We start from the raw sequence: 18047 nt of genomic DNA on the forward strand, positions 1-18047 counted from the left end.
CTACAAAGGATAGAAGAAAAGGACAGCATGGCTCATTTGGGGGCTGTGAATAGTTTGGTATCATTGGAATTTCAGAATCTGAAGGAGAAGTTGCTGAAAATAAGTCTGAAGAGAAAGGCAACTCTCTGAACTTTCTATTATGAAACATTATGGTGTATGGACTAAATGCCTCAGATAATGGAGAGTCTAAATGATTTATGATTTGGTGAGTTGACATAATCAAGGTTGGTTTTAGGAAAGCTACTTTGGCAGTAAGGTGGAGGAGAGTCTGAGTAAGAGAAGAATACCAGCTCGAAGACTACCACAGCAGAGCAGAAAAGGGAGGTCCAGGGAAATTCAGTCTTCATGCTCAGGCAATAATCTAGAGAGTGGGGTCACCAAAGGAGATGTGGAATTAATGAAAAGAATGTTCAGAAGGTCAAAGTATTCAGAGCTCAAGTGGGTCAGCAGTCAAGAGAAGATAGAAAGACCAGAGACTTGTATTTCTGAGTTAAAAACACAATTTAGCTATTAGAGTGTGGATATTTATGACGTTTCACTTGTAGAATATTAAGAATAAGCATAGGCCTCACGATGGAACCCTGGAGACAATTAAGGGGGGTAGATCAAGGAAAAGACAGAGCTGGAATTTAAGAATAATAGGAAGAAGACCAGTAAGGAACAGAAATCAGAGAAAGTAAACAGAGGGAAAGGAGAGGAGTTTCAAGAAAGAGTACTCATTGGTTAGGATCAGACTTAGCGGCAGGTTGCAGGGCTTTCTCATATAGGTGGAGTTAGGCAGCTGGTGCTAGTGCAGGGGCTCGGTTATCATCCAATTCTTTCTCTATTATACTCAGCATCTTACTAGTCTAAGTGGGTTGTCCAAGATTCAGGCCAGTGTGAAGGGGGATATATTGAAGAAGGGAGCACCACTCCCTTTTAAGATAGTTACTCTACACTTTGTATAACACTTCTACTTCCAATCCATTGGCAGAATTTAGCCACATGGCCACACCGATTTTAAAGGAGACTGGAAAAGGCACATCATATTTTGGGCAACCATGAGTCCAGCTAAAAATGGTTCTCTATTTTATTTACTAAGGAGGACAGGGGAAGTGGATCCAGGGAAGCAACTGGAAGTCTCTGCCATATAGGAATTGGTGAATAATGACATAAACTGAAGATAGTTCTTGTAAGATAAGGATTTAAATTGTTTACTGTTATTAGTGAGCAACAACCTTGGCTAAAGTAATTTCTTACCTCGTGAAAATGTGAGTCAAATTACAGTAGATAGAAGCCTGACATTATGATAAGGAAAATGAAGAGGATTATAGATTCCACTTTCAACAAGCTGGCCTGTGAAAAGGAAGATAAGAGGTTAAGACCATAGTTAGCTCAGCACTGTCGAGAACGGAGTTCATTCTGTGCAGTCTGAAGGGCAGGAAGACAGTCATGAGAAACAGGACAATGGAGCGATCCTCTTCTTCTAGAAACTGATTCCTCTTCCCACCTCCTCCTAGTTTTTATGGCTTTTTGAGATCTTATATTCTTATATGACCTATTTCTTGGCCCAGGTTAATTGGTAGAGAGGGTAAATCTAATCGAAATTGATCCAAAGAATCCTACTTCATGAACCAGTTGAATCAATGAGGAATGGCTAAGTTGCTCAAATGAACCAAAGTGTCTCTACTGTGGGATTTTTATATTTCATACCAGAGGAAATATTGAGTCAATATCATTCCATTGATTGAAACTATAAGCTGTAAAAATAAGTTTGCAGCCATGTTTTTTATCATGGGTTGAAAAGTAACCTGTGATGAGAAAGACAAACGAAGTCAAGATTAAAAGGAATATAAAGGCACAAAAGTGACAGAAAAAAGAAAAGATCAGAGTCTTAGAAACATTTAGATCCTTGTTTCTGGTTGTTCCTGACATCCAGCAACATTCTTTCTCTTGAGATGTATGAGATCATTAGGATCCTTATAATAAAATTCCCCCTTTCTGCTTCAGTGAATGCTAGCTGAGCTTCTGTCATTTACCATCATCAGAAGTGTTCAATTAATACTGAGAGGAACATGCTTTTATGTTTAGGAAAGGGGCCCAAGAGAAAGATAAGATACGAAAGACAGAACTGAGAGTGCATCCCAGACATCAATCCTATTTCCGCATAGCTCCCTTTAAACTAAAAGTCCCAAATCCCTCCCATCTTTGTGACCTCAGTCCCTGGCCACACAGCTGTTTGGATCATGAAGAGGCACCTGACTTCCATATATGTCTTAGATGAGCTTGTCTGATTGAATTCTTTTGTGGGGCCTAGAATTGAGATGTGTAGAGACTGAGCTCATAAAAAGTAGAGGCTAAGATAAATTGAGCCCTCACTCCCTATCAACTAATGTAACCTTGCAGAAGTTATTTAACCTCTTTAAATCTCAGTTTTCCCATCCATAAAATGAAGTTAATAGTAGCATCATTCTCATAGAGTTGTCATTAGAATCACAAGAAAGATGTCTATGAAGTACTGAGCAGGGCCTGACCCACGGTAAACTTATAACATTAATCACACGTTAAATACAATATGATAATCAAAATGATGAATAATAAAAATTATCTCTTAGTTCTGATTCCCATCAATCACAGATCTTTTCTTCATTTCTCAGTGAAATCTACGTATCCTTATAATAATCTTTCTTTCCGTTTGATCTGAATAGATTGAGATTTTGTTCCTAACTAACACAAAGTTAAGAATGCTTGGCTCTCCATCCCCAGGGTGAGTTTGGAAAAGTTACTCTCTGTATAGTCATTCAGCAATATTGCCCTCCCAAAACACTCTTGCCTTTGGCCTCTGTGACCCTACTCTCCTGGCTTTCCTTCTACTTCTCTGGCGATGGTATTCCCTTGCTGGTTCAGTCTCTTCTGCCTGCCCCTTTAATGCTGTAGTCCTCAAGGCTTACTCCTATGTGTCCTCACTTTTCCTACTCTGTATTTTCTTCCTAGACAATGAATGATGTAAACTCATGGTGTCAATGATCACCTAATTGAACCCTTGACTCCCATAGGGTTATCTTTATCCCAGACCTCCTCTAATCTCCAAATCTACATATCTCACTGCCTACTCAACATTTTACTTGGAGATCTCAAAGGTGACTCACAACCTCCAAGCTCAAAACTGATCTAATGATCTTTTCCCTCCAAAGCTGGTTTTCCCCCAGGGTTTTCTGTCTTGATACCACTACCCACCCACTTATTCAGCTTTGCAAGCCAGAAAACTCTAAGTTATACTACAGACCATTCTCTTCCTTATGCCGTGGTCCAACACTAAGTCTTGTTGATTATCCCATCAAAATATTTCTTGAGTTTTTCTACTTCTTTTTGTCCTTGCCATCAACGTTGTCCAAGCCATCATTGTCTTTCACAGGATCCTGCAACAGTAGTTATTTCATTACACGCTATCATACTTTTCTACTATCTTTTCTTCAGACTATAGCCAAAGCTATATGGCTTTCTGTTGTTCCTTAAGATAATAAACTCCTTATCACAGCCTATAAGGCTCTGGATGATCTGGCCCTTGTGTGAGAAAAGGCGTGTGTTGGGGTGGGCTCATACTGGCTGGCAATGGCATACAGATGGTTAAGTTCTCCAGAATTTTGCAAACCGGTTTTTGAAGAGTTGCTAGTTCAAAGTTGGATGCAGTAGGAGAAATAGGCAAATGTTACAAAGCAGGGTTTTCTTTTTCCCCTGGGAGAACCAGTTTACCAGCACACTGCTTTTCTCTCTCTTCAGTCTCAGACTCCCATTAGAATTCTGTGCTTTCAGCACACTAGCTAACTTTAAGTTCCTCTAATATGCCCTACTTCCTCCTATATCAAATCTATTGGCCCTTTAAGTTCCTCTAATATATCACACTTCCTCCTAATATCAAATCTATTGGCCCTTCTTTCCCAGGACACTATAAATTCTAAAAGGTCAGTGACTCTACCTATTGGCCCAACATTATATTCTCAGTGCCTACCAGTACCTGGCACAGGGTAGATGCTCAATAAACACCCTGTTCTCACATGGATATTATAAATTTCAAAACAAAGTGGTACCTGTGATAATGATTTGAAAATGATAAAATAATATTTAAATATGATGCATAGTAAAAGATGTGTTGTTTCTTGAACAAATGTATTCCTATTTTTACTAGCTTTTCTATTTTCCATTTAAGATAGTATCACAATTCATTTTCTATATGATGAATTTTTATTTCTATGAAACAGTCATAACTGAACCATGATATTAATGTTTATTTAACTTCAATTATATATGCCTTTTATTATCATAATAAAATTACATCAGATGAGGGTAATATTTAACAACGAATTCTTTGAAATTTCTTCTTTCCCATTTCAAAAGTCAGCTTTCCAGAAACACATATTCTTCCTCTTTATACAGTGAGGTAGTTAAAACATAATGTGAACTATTTCCTCTCAAAAGAGATTGTTTAAATTATCAGAACTGTCTTGGAAAACATTTCCAGTAATTTCTAATGAAGTGAAAATTGCATCATCATCATAATTATTAAGATTATATCCACCAGTAGAATTTTCCATTTATGTGGAAAAGAAATATGTTCATGACTATGTCTCTATCAATGCTTTTAACTATTCATTCATTTTTCATGCTATTTTTTTTCCTAACAATGAATATTTTTCTTTTGTCCCTAAGGCACTAAATGCAAATCATATTTATTTTAGCATGTGAGCTAATGAGCCAAGGCAAGACTTTGTTACAAACATCATAGTTTTTTTAAATATATATTTTATATTGTATAATATATATATTCAGATATATATTATATTTATTTATATATAAATATATTTTAATAATGTATTATATATTTTAAAATATATATTATATCCATTTTAATATATATTATTTTATATATATTATTTCTTCCACCTAATTGCAACTTAATTTTGGGAAGAACAAGTTGCTCCATCATAGAATAATATGGGAGAACATTGTAATATGTAAAGTAATATGGAGTAATTTGCTACTCTTTACCATAATCACTAGTTTTGTTGTTGTATTTAATGTTGGGACCAGGTGTGATTGAGTTGGTATATTCTTGGTTAATATTAGGGATCTAGTTAATCTTCTGTAGTTCCAAACTCAAAATATGCCCATATTGGGCATAACAGAAATAAAGATTCTGTATGGAATAATCATCTCAAGCTCACATGGAACACTGAGCAAGATAGATCACATTCTGGGCCATCAGATGTATCTTAACAAATTTAGGAGAACAGAAATCATACAGTGTCTGTTGTCAGTCCACAGTGGAATCAAACCAGAGTAATCAGATGTGGTAGATGTGCTCAACTCTTTTTTTTTTTTTTTAAAGATTTTATTTATTTATTTGACAGAGAGAAATCACAAGTAGACAGGCAGGCAGAGAGAGAGAGAGAGGGAAGCAGGCTCCCCTCTGAGCAGAGAGCCCGATGCGGGACTCGATCCCAGGACCCTGAGATCATGACCTGAGCCGAAGGCAGTGGCTTAACCCACTGAGCCACCCAGGCGCCCCAGATGTGCTCAACTCTTAATGCATGTGTTGGTCTCTCCCAACTGGTTTTCTTATTCTTATATCTGAATGTGATTCAGTAAAGCAGTGTTGCTTGTAAAATGGCATATTTGTGCATCACCTTATTAAAGTTCCTATGTCTCTATCATTTGAAAAGTGTCTTCTGCTCTTCAGTAAAACATTTGTTGAATTTTATGTTGTCTTTCCCTGTCTGTACACACTATTAGTTGTAATTAGTCTCTGCTTCCAAGTGTACATGAAGCGAACAGACCGTTGCACAGGCCTTCAGTTGTATTTGATCATTGTGGACAATAAGCCAACAATTTAGACCAAAAATAACTTCATTCTTTTCCTTAATAAGAGAAATAGCTTGAAGTTTCTGTTTGAATTTCTTATGCATTTCAGCTGTCCTCATACATTTGTCTATGTTGATTTACCTTACAGAAACTTCTTCCCTGCTTTTTTTCTTTTTAAACTGAGCCTTATAATTTAAATACTGATAATGTTGGCCTGGTAAGAATTTAATATTTTTTTCCTTTTAAAAGACCGATAGCTTACATAGCTTACTAGACACTACTCTTTGGAACTTCGTCCTAATTCACTGTCTTATAAGATGCTAGATACTTTTTAGCTTATTATATTACTTCACTTGGTTATTCTGTATATACTAACATTTGTAATTGCTTCCTCAAATCCAAGGACCACATCAGGCAGAGAAATTCATGCAGAAAAGTATTTAGGCCATGGCCTTCCAAAAGGCTTATTGTAAAACCACTGTTTTACAAGTTGTCAAATACTATACCCAACATATCTCTGATGCTCATTTCATTCCTGATCTTTCTGCAATCTTCCCCGACCCCCAAGACTAAGTCAGATCTCATGTTATGCTCTTAAAACACCACTTCCTTTTCTTACATAATTGTATCTCAGATTGTAATTATATACTTATTTTGAGATTCACTGATGAACGTCTAAGATTCTCTGCAGATTTTAAGATCCACAAAGGCAGGGATTGTGTTAATTGGGGTACAGACTAAAATGCTTTCACAAGGAGAGCCTCAAATAATGAAACTTATACAAGTTGCAAGCCTATTTCTCTTTCATATAACATTCCAGTTAAGGGCAATGTGGAGCTGGTGGGATGGCTCTCCTTTTCTCAACACATGGCTTCCTTCTCTTAGTCAAGGGAACTGATAATTTCTTACTATCTTCCTCTCAATTAAAAGAGAAAAGGGCCAGAGCAGCAGCACAAGGTCAATACTTTAAAGGGTGAGACCACTAAAGCCTACACTGCTTCTACTCACAACTCATCAACCCTAACTTAGTCACAGAACCAAAAGTAATTACAAAAGAATCTGGGAAATGTAGTCTTTAGCTGGCAATCACCTATCCTAGGGAAGAAGGGGAAATTAAATCGAGGGGGACAGCGAGCAGTCTGCCACAATATCTCTGTTATTACTACACAGTCTACCTCTACCTCCAGAACCTACTCCAGTGCCTGTCCCATAGCAAACTCTCAGTAAATATTTGTAAGGATGAATGGAGGAATGGATTTCACATTTTTATACCATCACTGACTTTTCCTCAGGCTTTGATAGCTGTGGACCCAGAAGATCAGGAGGCTCAGGGGAGTTACAGTTTTGGGGAAGTAGCTAAACAAACAGTCCAGAAAGTAGCTTTTTTTTTTTTTTTTTAAGATTTTATTTTATTTATTTTAAGGAGAAAGAGTGTGTGAGCAGGGGCAGAGAGGTGGGGGGGGGGGGGTGCAGAGGGAGAAGGGAAGCTGACTCCCCACTGAGCACAGAGCCCAACATGGGACTTGATCTCATGACCCTAAAATCATGACCTGAGTCGACACCAAGAGTCTGAGGCTTAACTGAGTGACCCAGGCGCCCCCAGGAAATAGCCTTTTTGCAAGGCAGAAGCTGATGAGATAAACTGAAACTCAGGCTGTGTGAATCACTAATCCCTAAGATAAAATGAAGATGTTTCAGAATCTACCCAGGTGAAGCCATCTTCCACTGGGCCATTACCCATCACTCTTAAGTTGAAGGGGTGCCAATTTCTTCTTCCAGCTGAACACACAGGATTTTCGAAAAGGACACACATATCTCCAAAAACCATAGATTAATTCTGAGAGATAGGCAGTAAACATACAATGGGAAAAGAAACATTTTTCTCTTTCACAACTGAATTGTTACTTCCCATGATCAATTGAAATAAGTGAGAAATAAGACCATGACTCTCCAGGAAAATTTAATTGTGACTTTCTCCATTCCCACCTAGGACTCCTCTGTAGCACTTATCACAGGGTATTATAGTTAACTACACTATGGGATATTTGTGGACTGAGAGCATATCTTGTTTTTATTTATATAATCCCTCCAATACTACATAGCACACAGTAGTACTTAACAAATATCTGTTAAATAAGTCACTGAATGAGGAATTAATGACTGAATAATGAATCTCCTGAGTTGTGTTACTGACAGAATAAAAGGTAACTTGAAAAATAAAACCACCTCCTCTCTTCCGTCAAGAGAGGGAGCAAGGGAAGCAAAGGAAGAAGAAAAAGATTATTTTTTTTTCTGCTTAACCTAAAAACTGTGAAGTATTAATTTGGTTATGGATGAGAAAAATGTTTCTCTATTTTATTATAGGATTGGAATTTACCGTCTCTCAGAATTAGGGTGTTCTTTGGGAGGTGGTGAGTGGAAGTATTTTAAGCATTTCTCCAATGCAAGACTGGGGGAAGAAACTGTCATTCCATGAACTCACCGTGCTTTCATGGAAAACTCAATATCTATTCTGGCTGTTCCCCAGCTACTCAGGGAGTGTCCGCACAGATCATTGACTCCCCACCTCCCACCCACCCACCCAGAATGTTATTTTGAAATGGATGACTCAGATTTAGGAAAATGTACTTTCAGTGAAGAGAAGAATGGATTGTGGCAGGAGATCAACCTCTGTAGCTGAGAGGCATGATTTCTCAAAAGGAAGGTAAAGATTTGCAGGGCAGAAGTCAGATAAATGAAGCGTGGGGTGTAAGAAATCAGATAGAAATATGGATGTGGGGGCGCCTGGGTGGCTCAGTGGGTTAAAGCCTCTGCCTTCAGCTCAGGTCATGATCTCAGGTCCTGGGATCGAGCCCCCGCATCAGGCTCTCTGCTCAGCAGGGAGCCTGCTTCCTCCTCTCTCTCTGCCTACCTCTCTGCCTACCTGTGATCTCTCTCTCTGTCAAATAAATAAATAAAAATCTTTGAAAAAGAAGATTTAAAAAAAAGAAACATGGATGTGTCGGAAAGGGGTCCTCTATGAGGAGTTTCAGCTTCTTGGGTGCTGTCGCTATGGACCTTGGGAAAGGTCATATTTGGTGCATACTTGGTAATACCCTTGACTTACAGCGAGTTATGTAATCGAGTGTGAGAAAGTTATTCTCTGTACCATAGTGGTGGTCACAGTGTAGGCCCACTTAGTTAATCTTGCTCACCTTGGTGCCCCATGGACAGAGCCCTGTGGCTTTTCCCCAGGCCTGGGATAGAGCCAGAAGAGGGCAAGGATGCTATGGGGGCCAGAGGTAGCACTCCCACACAGAAGGACGCAAGATTTCCAATCAAAGAAAGCAGCTCTCCTTCCCCAACAGGCAGATAATTTTTCTCTAAAATGCTCCTTGTTTCAATCTCATTTGGGTTAACATGTCAAAAAGTTCAAAGATTTCAGAATTCTGTTTATCTTTTTTTTTTTAATTTTTATTTATTTATCAGAGAGAGAGAGGGGAAGAGAGCAAGGACAGGCAGACAGAATGGTAGGCTAGAGGCAGAGGAAGAAGCAGGCTCCCCACCGAGCAAGGAGCCCGATGTGGGACTCGATCCCAGGACTCTGGGATCATGACCTGAGCCAAAGGCAGCTGCTTAACCAACTGAGCCACCCAGGCGTCCCTGTTTATCTATTTTTAATTTATGTTCAGTTAGCCACTGTATAGTGCATCATTAGTTTTTGATGCGGTGCTCAATGATTCATTAGTTACATCTAACACCCACAGCTCATCACAGCATGTGCCTTCCTCAATACCCATCACCCCTACCTCCGCCCCCTTCCCCTCTGAAGCCCTCAGATTGTTTCTCAGGGTCCATAGTCTCTCATGGTTTGTCTCCCTCTCCAATTTCAGATTTCTGAAAAGGATTATAACTGTAGCTCACTTTGTCCTCAACATCTTCATTTCCAAAGTGTTTGCCTAGAAGTAAAACACCAGAGAGCCTACAGATATTAAACAATTTATGTTTGTCATTGTTATTTAAGTAGTCCCAGAGATCCATGAGATCATTGGTGGGAAGCTAGGTGTCATAATAAAGCTCTGCGTTCACAGAACATAGTACTCTAAGGATCTTAGGCAGTTTCATGGTGGATTTGTATTAAATATCATTTATTTCCTAAGCTTAACATCACAGTAAATAGTTCACTAACTATTTAAAAAGATTATGAAAGGCTTTTTAAAAGCTATATTGCTTTCCATGTAAACTCATTATTGCCTGTTCTCAATGTGAACATATCATCTACAGTCTGGACACTCATTCAAAGCTAAATTAGCCATTTGGCTATCAATATGCAGTCGTTATACATGGATGTGCGTATTTACATTCAATTTTTATGTTTATGTTTAATACGCGACTGCTCAGTTCTCTGTTAAATCTCCTAGAAAGTACCGATCCCTCTTCTGTGGTTTATAAAGGCTGCATATTCCTGGTTAAAGGGCAGCTATCCAGAAGACACTCAATAATTATGCACTGATGATGACCATGCTAATGGTAATTTAGGAGGTAAGATGAGTTAAATTCAACATTTTCTTCTCATCCGGCAGAGATGGATCCTCTTCCCCATGGCAGAATTCCAGCAGCAAAAATGAAATCTCAAGGCTCCCACAGCAGAATTTGCTCCTCATTTGTCTGCACTTCTCTTCCTTTTGCTTCAAGACTTTTCCCAGGGTTTCTTACAATAAGCTGTACTTAGGGCCACGCCTGCAGCCCCTCCTCTGTTTGGAAATGGGTTCACTAGCCTCAGGCGGGAGCAGCTCCCCAACCCTCACCACCACCATCCCATCAATTAGAAACAACTCCGGGGACTACCATTTGCAAAGGTGAAACATGGCCCCAGCTCCTTGAAAAGTTCTCTGGCTCCTAAATGTTTAGTTAGATGGATAGATCAATGCAGTGCCATCACTGGTTAACACTCAGAGAAATGTGAACCAAGTTACACAGAGGAATTGCCACCTTCGTGTCTGACCAGATCCGTCTTTCCACCCACTATTTGGCAGGAAGTCCGTTGTGAGACGTTTCTTAAAACTTGAGCCAGTTTAAAACAAAAACAAAACTTTAGCCAGTTAATCTGAATTTTCCTCTTAAGCTTTAAGACAATAAACTTAGATTCTCTTCTCATGAATTAAGTAACTTTTAGCTGGACTAATTACAGAAATAAGTTTGGTCCTACACAAGGCATAATGCTGACCTGGTCTCTTTGGTACATCTGTCTGTAGTCACAACTGAAATTCCACACTGACTCATGGCATTTTCTCCAGGTACCAGGAAAGCAACACTGCGGAGAGAGGATTAATCATGTTGGATGGGGCATGATATAATAGCCTGCTATTTATTCAATTACTTCCCATTTCTACCCTCAGAATACATTTGAAGTCTTAAAAAGGTTTTGCCTGGCAAACAGTAGGCCTATCAATATTCCTAAAATAAGAGAATCATCTTGGTTTTATACTTTCTAGGACAAAATTTTTTTCATTTATTATTTTATGTGTAGGCTTTCCAAATTGTGTACCATTTTGTTTTAATAAGTAGGACAATTAAAAGACTTTCTGTGACCAGATATTTTTGAGAAGCCTCAAGTAACTTAACATTAGAGAAGCTTATTTACTGAAACTTTTCAGAGAACTAGGTTGTTTAAGGTTATAACGATCAAAACAAGATATTTTGCAAATGCTCAGAGCATGATTTATTTTATTTTGTAAAAATCAGTGTTAATTTTCATTGGCCATCATAATTCAATATACCCTGGCTGAGCTAATTAAAAGCAGATAAGTTGGGTCTTCCCACTCTGTTTTCAAACTAAGAGTTTTCAAATACTACTAAAAATCATTCTAAAGTTATGGGCCTGATAAGTTAAACTTTAAAGATAAAGTTTCAAATTCAATATATGGCCTAGGTTTATTAGAAACTATAATAAATATACTTCTAGGAGTTATCTAATTGTGGAGCTTTTTTCCCACATTTCTAATTTGTTTTATATTTTCTACACTGCCATAATCACATTTATTCAATGATTTATTGTTTTCCAGTATGGTCTTTACAAGGCTCTGGTTCTTGGCGTTTTATAAGAAATGAAGATGGATAATATGAAGAAAATTTATCAAGGACTTGGAGATGGCCAGGAGGTACTACTGGGTGTCCTTTCAGGGGAGCCCTGGGTATTAGAAGGAAGACCCTCTAGGGGTTATCTGATTGTATAGACGTGCTACCTTTGACTCTCTTTGGTTGACTAGTATTTTGCAACTCAAGGAAGACAGAAGCAAAAATGTAGAAAACTGATAAACAATGTAAATTACTTCTGTTCCTGCCAGTGCAAATTAGTTTTATTCTGTGAAGAATGTAAATCGAATTCTTATTTGAAACACTTTAAAGATCTTACTGGTTCTCTCATTAATGACCTAAATAATTTTTCTACATGTTCCTTTTTCATTGGTATATAGGTCATGATTTCACTATTTTGAGAAGTATACCTTAACAGTGAAATACATCCCTGCCCCTAGAAGCTTATAGTCTGAAGCGAGGAAATATACATATGTACTATAGCCATAACACATGTCAGAATTTGGGAAATTCCCTATAATAATTGTGTATTCATTAGAACGATTATTTTTACTTAGAGCAGAGATTTCAAGCAAGGATTCAGGCCAGTGTATTCTGATGACAAAGAAATAAAGGAAAGCATTCCAGGTAGGGATATTATAAACAAATACATGGACACAGAGAAAATAAACTGAATGTTGAAGGAACAGCAACCAGGTCAGTTTAATCAGAGCATGGGTGTACATAGAAGGGTTGTAAAATGAAAGCCAAAAAGGGAGACGGGGCAGGAGAGAAAGAGCAATTGTTTCTTTTGGGCATCCCTCCACAATTCATACTGTTTTGTGGTTTTTAAGGTAACATGTTCACATAATGACTTTTAAGATTAAGATAAAAATACGTCAGAGGGAGAAATGTGAAAGCAGCAGCAGCCTGAACACTTAAAAGTCAGAAGTGCTGCCATCTGTATATACAGCACATCCCAATCCTTGAGCATTTCACACACACACCCCTACCATCAGTGTAACCTCCCTTTCCAGGCCCAGACACCCCCTCTCTAATGTTACAGTCTGGCCACCTCAAGGTAAAAGTAATACCATGATGGAAATATTACGAGTGTTGACACAGACAGATTTCAGTTCAACTCTTGACTCTGTCACTTACTAACTCTGGTGTTGAGAGATTCAGGATCTTCTGTAAAACAGTTGCATCTGAGTCTTGAGGTCCTCACTTCTGGCCTTAGGGTGGCAAGTCTGGGGGATAGGGAAGCTGGGGAAGGAGAAGTTGGGTCATAGATTTGGCATTATTTTTTTTCTAGCTCACCTTTCTCACACAAAAATGGAAGAGTCCCAGTACCCTGCTATTCAATTGGCCTCTGGGCATAGTGCGGAGTTTCTATTACCCCACAGAGAAGATTCCAAGCTAAGTTCAAGAAGCCCTGTCTACTATGCACAAGGTTCCAGGGATAAAATCCAAATGACACAGACTTAGGGAGAGGGGTGGTATTTCACAATCTATTCTAGTTATCTTATAAAAAATAGTTGACCAAATTTCCATCCACAGATGAATGGATGAAAAAAAAAAAAAAAAAAGAAGGTGAAGCTGAAAGGTCTGAGATTCTAATTAAGACTCGGTGTTTTCAATGACTAGCCCCCATCCCTAAGCTACCTAGGGTCCCACCAAGAGTCACCTTGTTAGAACAGAAGAAGCTCCTATCACCCTATCACTCAGGAAATTACAAGGGTTTAGGAAGAATGCCAAGAACGGGGGACAAGACCAGATATTTTTCTATAACAACACAGAAGAGTGTTGCAGAAACTGCTAGAAAAAAAGGGAAAAAAAAGACATTGGTTGTTGGTGTTGGAAAAACCCCATAATCAATGGTCAGAAGTTAAAGGCTTGTGCTAGAAAAATAGATGCAACAATGGAAAGGAGAAAAGCAATCATGTGAGAAACACTGTCAAGGTAGAATTAATAGAACGTAGATGGTCAATTAAATTCAGGGAAGTGAGGGAAAGGAGGACTCAAAGATGACCCTTAAGTATGAGTCTACATTGCTGAGAAGATATTGACGTTGCCTACTAAGAAGTAAAAGTAGAGTGGATTTGGTAGGGAAGATGTTCAATTTTATACATCCTGAGTTTGAAATACCAGTAAAAGATTCTAGTACAACAGTTCAAGTAGGAACATGAAAATATTAGAGTAAAGTTAGATAACAATTTTATACTGTGTTGAAAAAACTACTCCTTTGAGATTGGATCAACCCACACGAAACTTTGGGACATGTTGACATTTTATCCTCTCCATCTGATATCCTCTCTATCTCCAACTTTTGAAAGAAACTCACACATTTGGAAATAATTTTCACTACCAAGAAAGTAAGTTGAGAAATAGAAGAAATAAGAAGAAAATATAAATTATAAATGAATCCTTAAAAGACTTAACTTTAGACACTTTCCAGAAAATGTCTTTCACTGACCTAAGAGCTAGAGAATGCTTTTGTGTGTGTGCTATGCTAATTATAGTCATATTTCTGAAGATGGGTTCATATCTTCCTTTGCCCTTTCACTAGCTTTACAAGGTTTTCTCTTCTTTCTGATTTTCTGTACCCCTTCAAAGTTTGAAAAGAACACATAGCTTGATTATGTTCTTTAATATACTCAACTTTTTTCTCAAGTTGCCAATCACTGGTAATAGAAATAATAAGTTGGCAATAGAAAGTTGGCAACATGTAGTGGGAAGGGAGAGAGAAGTGAGAGATTTTGAGGCAGGTGAGACTGGCAGGTAACTTCTGAAGGATCTCAGACACACTTTGGCAATGAGCTCTGGTTCTAGTAATCAGCATTATCGTTTTCAACTTTGCTGAAATTTCTTAGTGCTGTTTAAGGAGCCTTGACACTTGTGGAATGAAAGGTAATTCTCTCCCAAAATGTCAGAAATTCTTTCATTCATTCTATCTTGCTATAAAAATAAGAATCAGTAGAACATGGAAGTCTGAGATCAAATGGCTGACTTGCTCATTTCATAGGTGCCTAATCTGGAGTAGCATCTAAAAATCATTTAAATAGGGGCGTCTGGGTGGCTCAGTTGTTAAGCCTCTGCCTTTGGCTCAGGTCATGATCCCAGGGTCCCAGGATCAAGCCCTGCATCAGGCTCCCTGCTCTATAAGGTACCTGCTTCTCCCTCTACCACTCCCCCTGCTTGTGTTCCCTCTCTCACTGTCTCTCTCTGTCAAACAAATAAACAAAAAAATTAAAAATTAAAAAATAAATAATTTAAATTTTTAAAAAATTTGCATCTGTAGAATGACTATTTTTGCTGCATATATATATATATATATATATATATATATAACATTTGTGGGGTACTTATTATAGGTTCTGCAACTTACATGCATAATTTTATTCAAGGCTCCAACAATGCTATGAGGATGGAATATGGTCAGACACACCGCCGTCATCAATGTGAATCTGCAAACAAAATCTCCACCTCCAATATGGAGAGTGATAATTGTCATTCTCAGACTTTTTCTATACTCTATTTTTTTTTTAAAGATTTTATTCAATTATTTGACAGAGAGAGATCACAAGTAGATAGAGAGAGAGAGAGAGTGGAGGAAGCAGGCTCCTTGCTGAGCAGAGAGCCCGATGCGGGACTCGATTCCAGGACTTTGGGATCATGACCTGAGCTAAAGGCAGAGGCTTAACCCACTGAGCCACCCAGGCACCCCTATACTCTAATTTTAAAACTCTGACTGAATATTCTCTCACACTGGAATCCAAGCCATCATTTTACTAGTTGTACCATAGCTAAAATCTCCTCAATGTAGTCAGGGTCTAACTAAATACACCACACCATCCCTCCTGTCATTACTGATTCACCAGTTTGTGAATAAACATTTTCCCTCATCAGTCCACAAGTTGTGTCTTCCAATGACTGGGGTTTAAAGACTACTCATCCCATGAGACTCCACAAAGGCCATTTCTCAGCTCATATACAAGATGAAGAAAGCATATGGCACTGTCCCATTAGTGGCTTTTTTCCCTCAACCACAGATGTGTGCCCATAATCTTTCTATGGCTTTCCAGAAGAGTGACCAAAGAAACTACGGCATTAATTCTTCGATGGCTTTGGCTTTTCAAAACCGAAAGTCTCAGATTATGCCTTTAGGCTCATAAAATATTTAGACATAAATCATTTACTTGTTTCCAGCAGATTTTACACAAATTTAATCATTGGTTTAGGTCATTTCCTTTATATTGACCTGAGGTAACTTGGATGCTGTTGAACCAGAATCAAAACATCACAAAGTCTTGAGCTCTTACTTTTTAAATTATGATTTCTGCACAGCTTGCATTAAGCTTTTAAAAAATTCCAAAACAAGAATGGACTTTGAATTCAGTTGTGACATCAAGAGTTATGTGAGCCAGAATTTTTCAGTGAGAAACACAATGTGTGTTTCCTGTAAGCAAAAGAAAATAATATTATCTTTCAATTTTATGTAGGTCTTTTAAAAGTACAGACTGCTGTGATAAGATTGAGACCAACAGATGATGAAATTCAAGTTGGAACTCTGGTTCCTGCCCAGAATGAGCCCATCAATTCAGAAGAGGAAGAGAATTATAGAGGCCACAGGCTCTTATAAAGAACACCTTGTTCTGTAGAAATTTCTGTGATGCACTCGATTTGTTTTAATGAGTTCTGTTTATGGCAAAATGCTAAATGCATATTACATAAATTGAAATTTGATACTATTCAAGCCTGTAAGATTTTCAGATAAAATCCCAGATAGGGTGAGAGACAAGATCTGTCCTTAATGCAGTTCAAAGAGATTTCTCAGGAGGAGATCCAGGATAATTTCCCATGATGCAATGGGCTACTTAATTTGCAGTAAATGGCACAACGCAAACTTCTATGGAGAGTTCATATTTTTCTATTGATATTGATATTTGTTCACTTACTCATTTATTCATTTATTTGTTCCTCTAATAAAATGTATTACATATCTACTGTGTTCATTTGTTTTATAAATTTTATAGAAAATTTACCATATGCCACATATGAACATGAAAATACTTACATCTAAGGCTGTGCCTGCCTTCAATTAGCACTCAAATCATGAGTATTATTAGTAAGACAGTTTTTTAAAGTGAAAAAAGGTAGAGGTCTTAATTAATTTAAAAGTGTTAACCACTATTTATTTAGAGTTTGCTATACATCAGTTACTGAGAAAAATACTTTATATTATTTTTAATATAATTCCCATACAAACCTACATGGTAAGTTTAACTCCGATTTGTAAATGATAAAACGGGCTTAAAGAGATTGATTACCATCACTCATCACTTAGCGACCACTACCAAACACCCTGCATTCTACCACTTTTGCCAGCTGAAATATATTTTTTAAAGATTTATTTATTTATTTTAGAGAGAGAGAGAGTGTGGTGGGGGAAGGGCAGCGGGAAAGGGAAAGAGAATCCTGAGCAGACCCTACCCTGAGCAAGGAGCCTGACATGGCTTGATCCCAGGACCCTGAGATCATAACCTGAGCCTAAAGCAAGAGTTGAAGACTTAAACGACTGTGCCACCCAGGCACCCTGCCAGTTAAAATGCTTTTAGATTAAAGTAGAAAACTGGTAAAAGTGTCTTAAATCATAAGCAATTAAATCACAAAGCAAGAAGTTACAGACAAGCAGTTTCAGGAATGGTTAAATTTTCAGGTTAACAATATGAGGGTTCTATCTGTTTCTCCATGGTTCTTCTAACTTTCAACTCAGGTGCCCTTTAGCGAGAAGATTAGAAGATTTCTCTGAGGAAGCTGACCAGCCCAAGACGACAGATATACAGATTTTATCTTGGGGGAGGGGAGTCCTTAACAATTAGTCCACCCATATCATCATAAACAGTAGTCACTCCTAACCCATTCCAAGACTCCCACCAGCTGACTGAAACCGAAGATAGTAATAAACTCTACATATACTGTTTTTTCCTATGTACACCTAAGTATGATAAAGTTTAATCTTTAAATTCGGCACAGTAAGGGATTAACAATAGAAACCCATAATAAAACGGAATGATTTTAACAATAAGCTGTAATAAAAGCTATGTGAATGTGGTTCCTCTTTCTTTCTTAAAGTATCTTATTGTATTATCACA

General features: G+C 37.9%; 1 protein-coding gene across 1 annotated transcript in view; it reads right to left on the reverse strand.

Annotated features, from left to right (window-relative positions):
- The window catches only part of LOC116575087, a 139304-nt gene that overhangs the window by 49758 nt on the left and 71499 nt on the right, over nt 1–18047 (reverse strand). Inside the window, exon 8 of the mRNA XM_032316212.1 lies at nt 11045–11131. Within this exon, the coding sequence (XP_032172103.1) occupies nt 11045–11131 (87 nt within the window). The remainder of the gene's footprint in view (nt 1–11044; nt 11132–18047) is intronic.

Source organism: Mustela erminea, chromosome 16, assembly GCF_009829155.1.
Source record: "Mustela erminea isolate mMusErm1 chromosome 16, mMusErm1.Pri, whole genome shotgun sequence".
NCBI classification, from domain to species: Eukaryota; Metazoa; Chordata; class Mammalia; order Carnivora; family Mustelidae; genus Mustela; species Mustela erminea.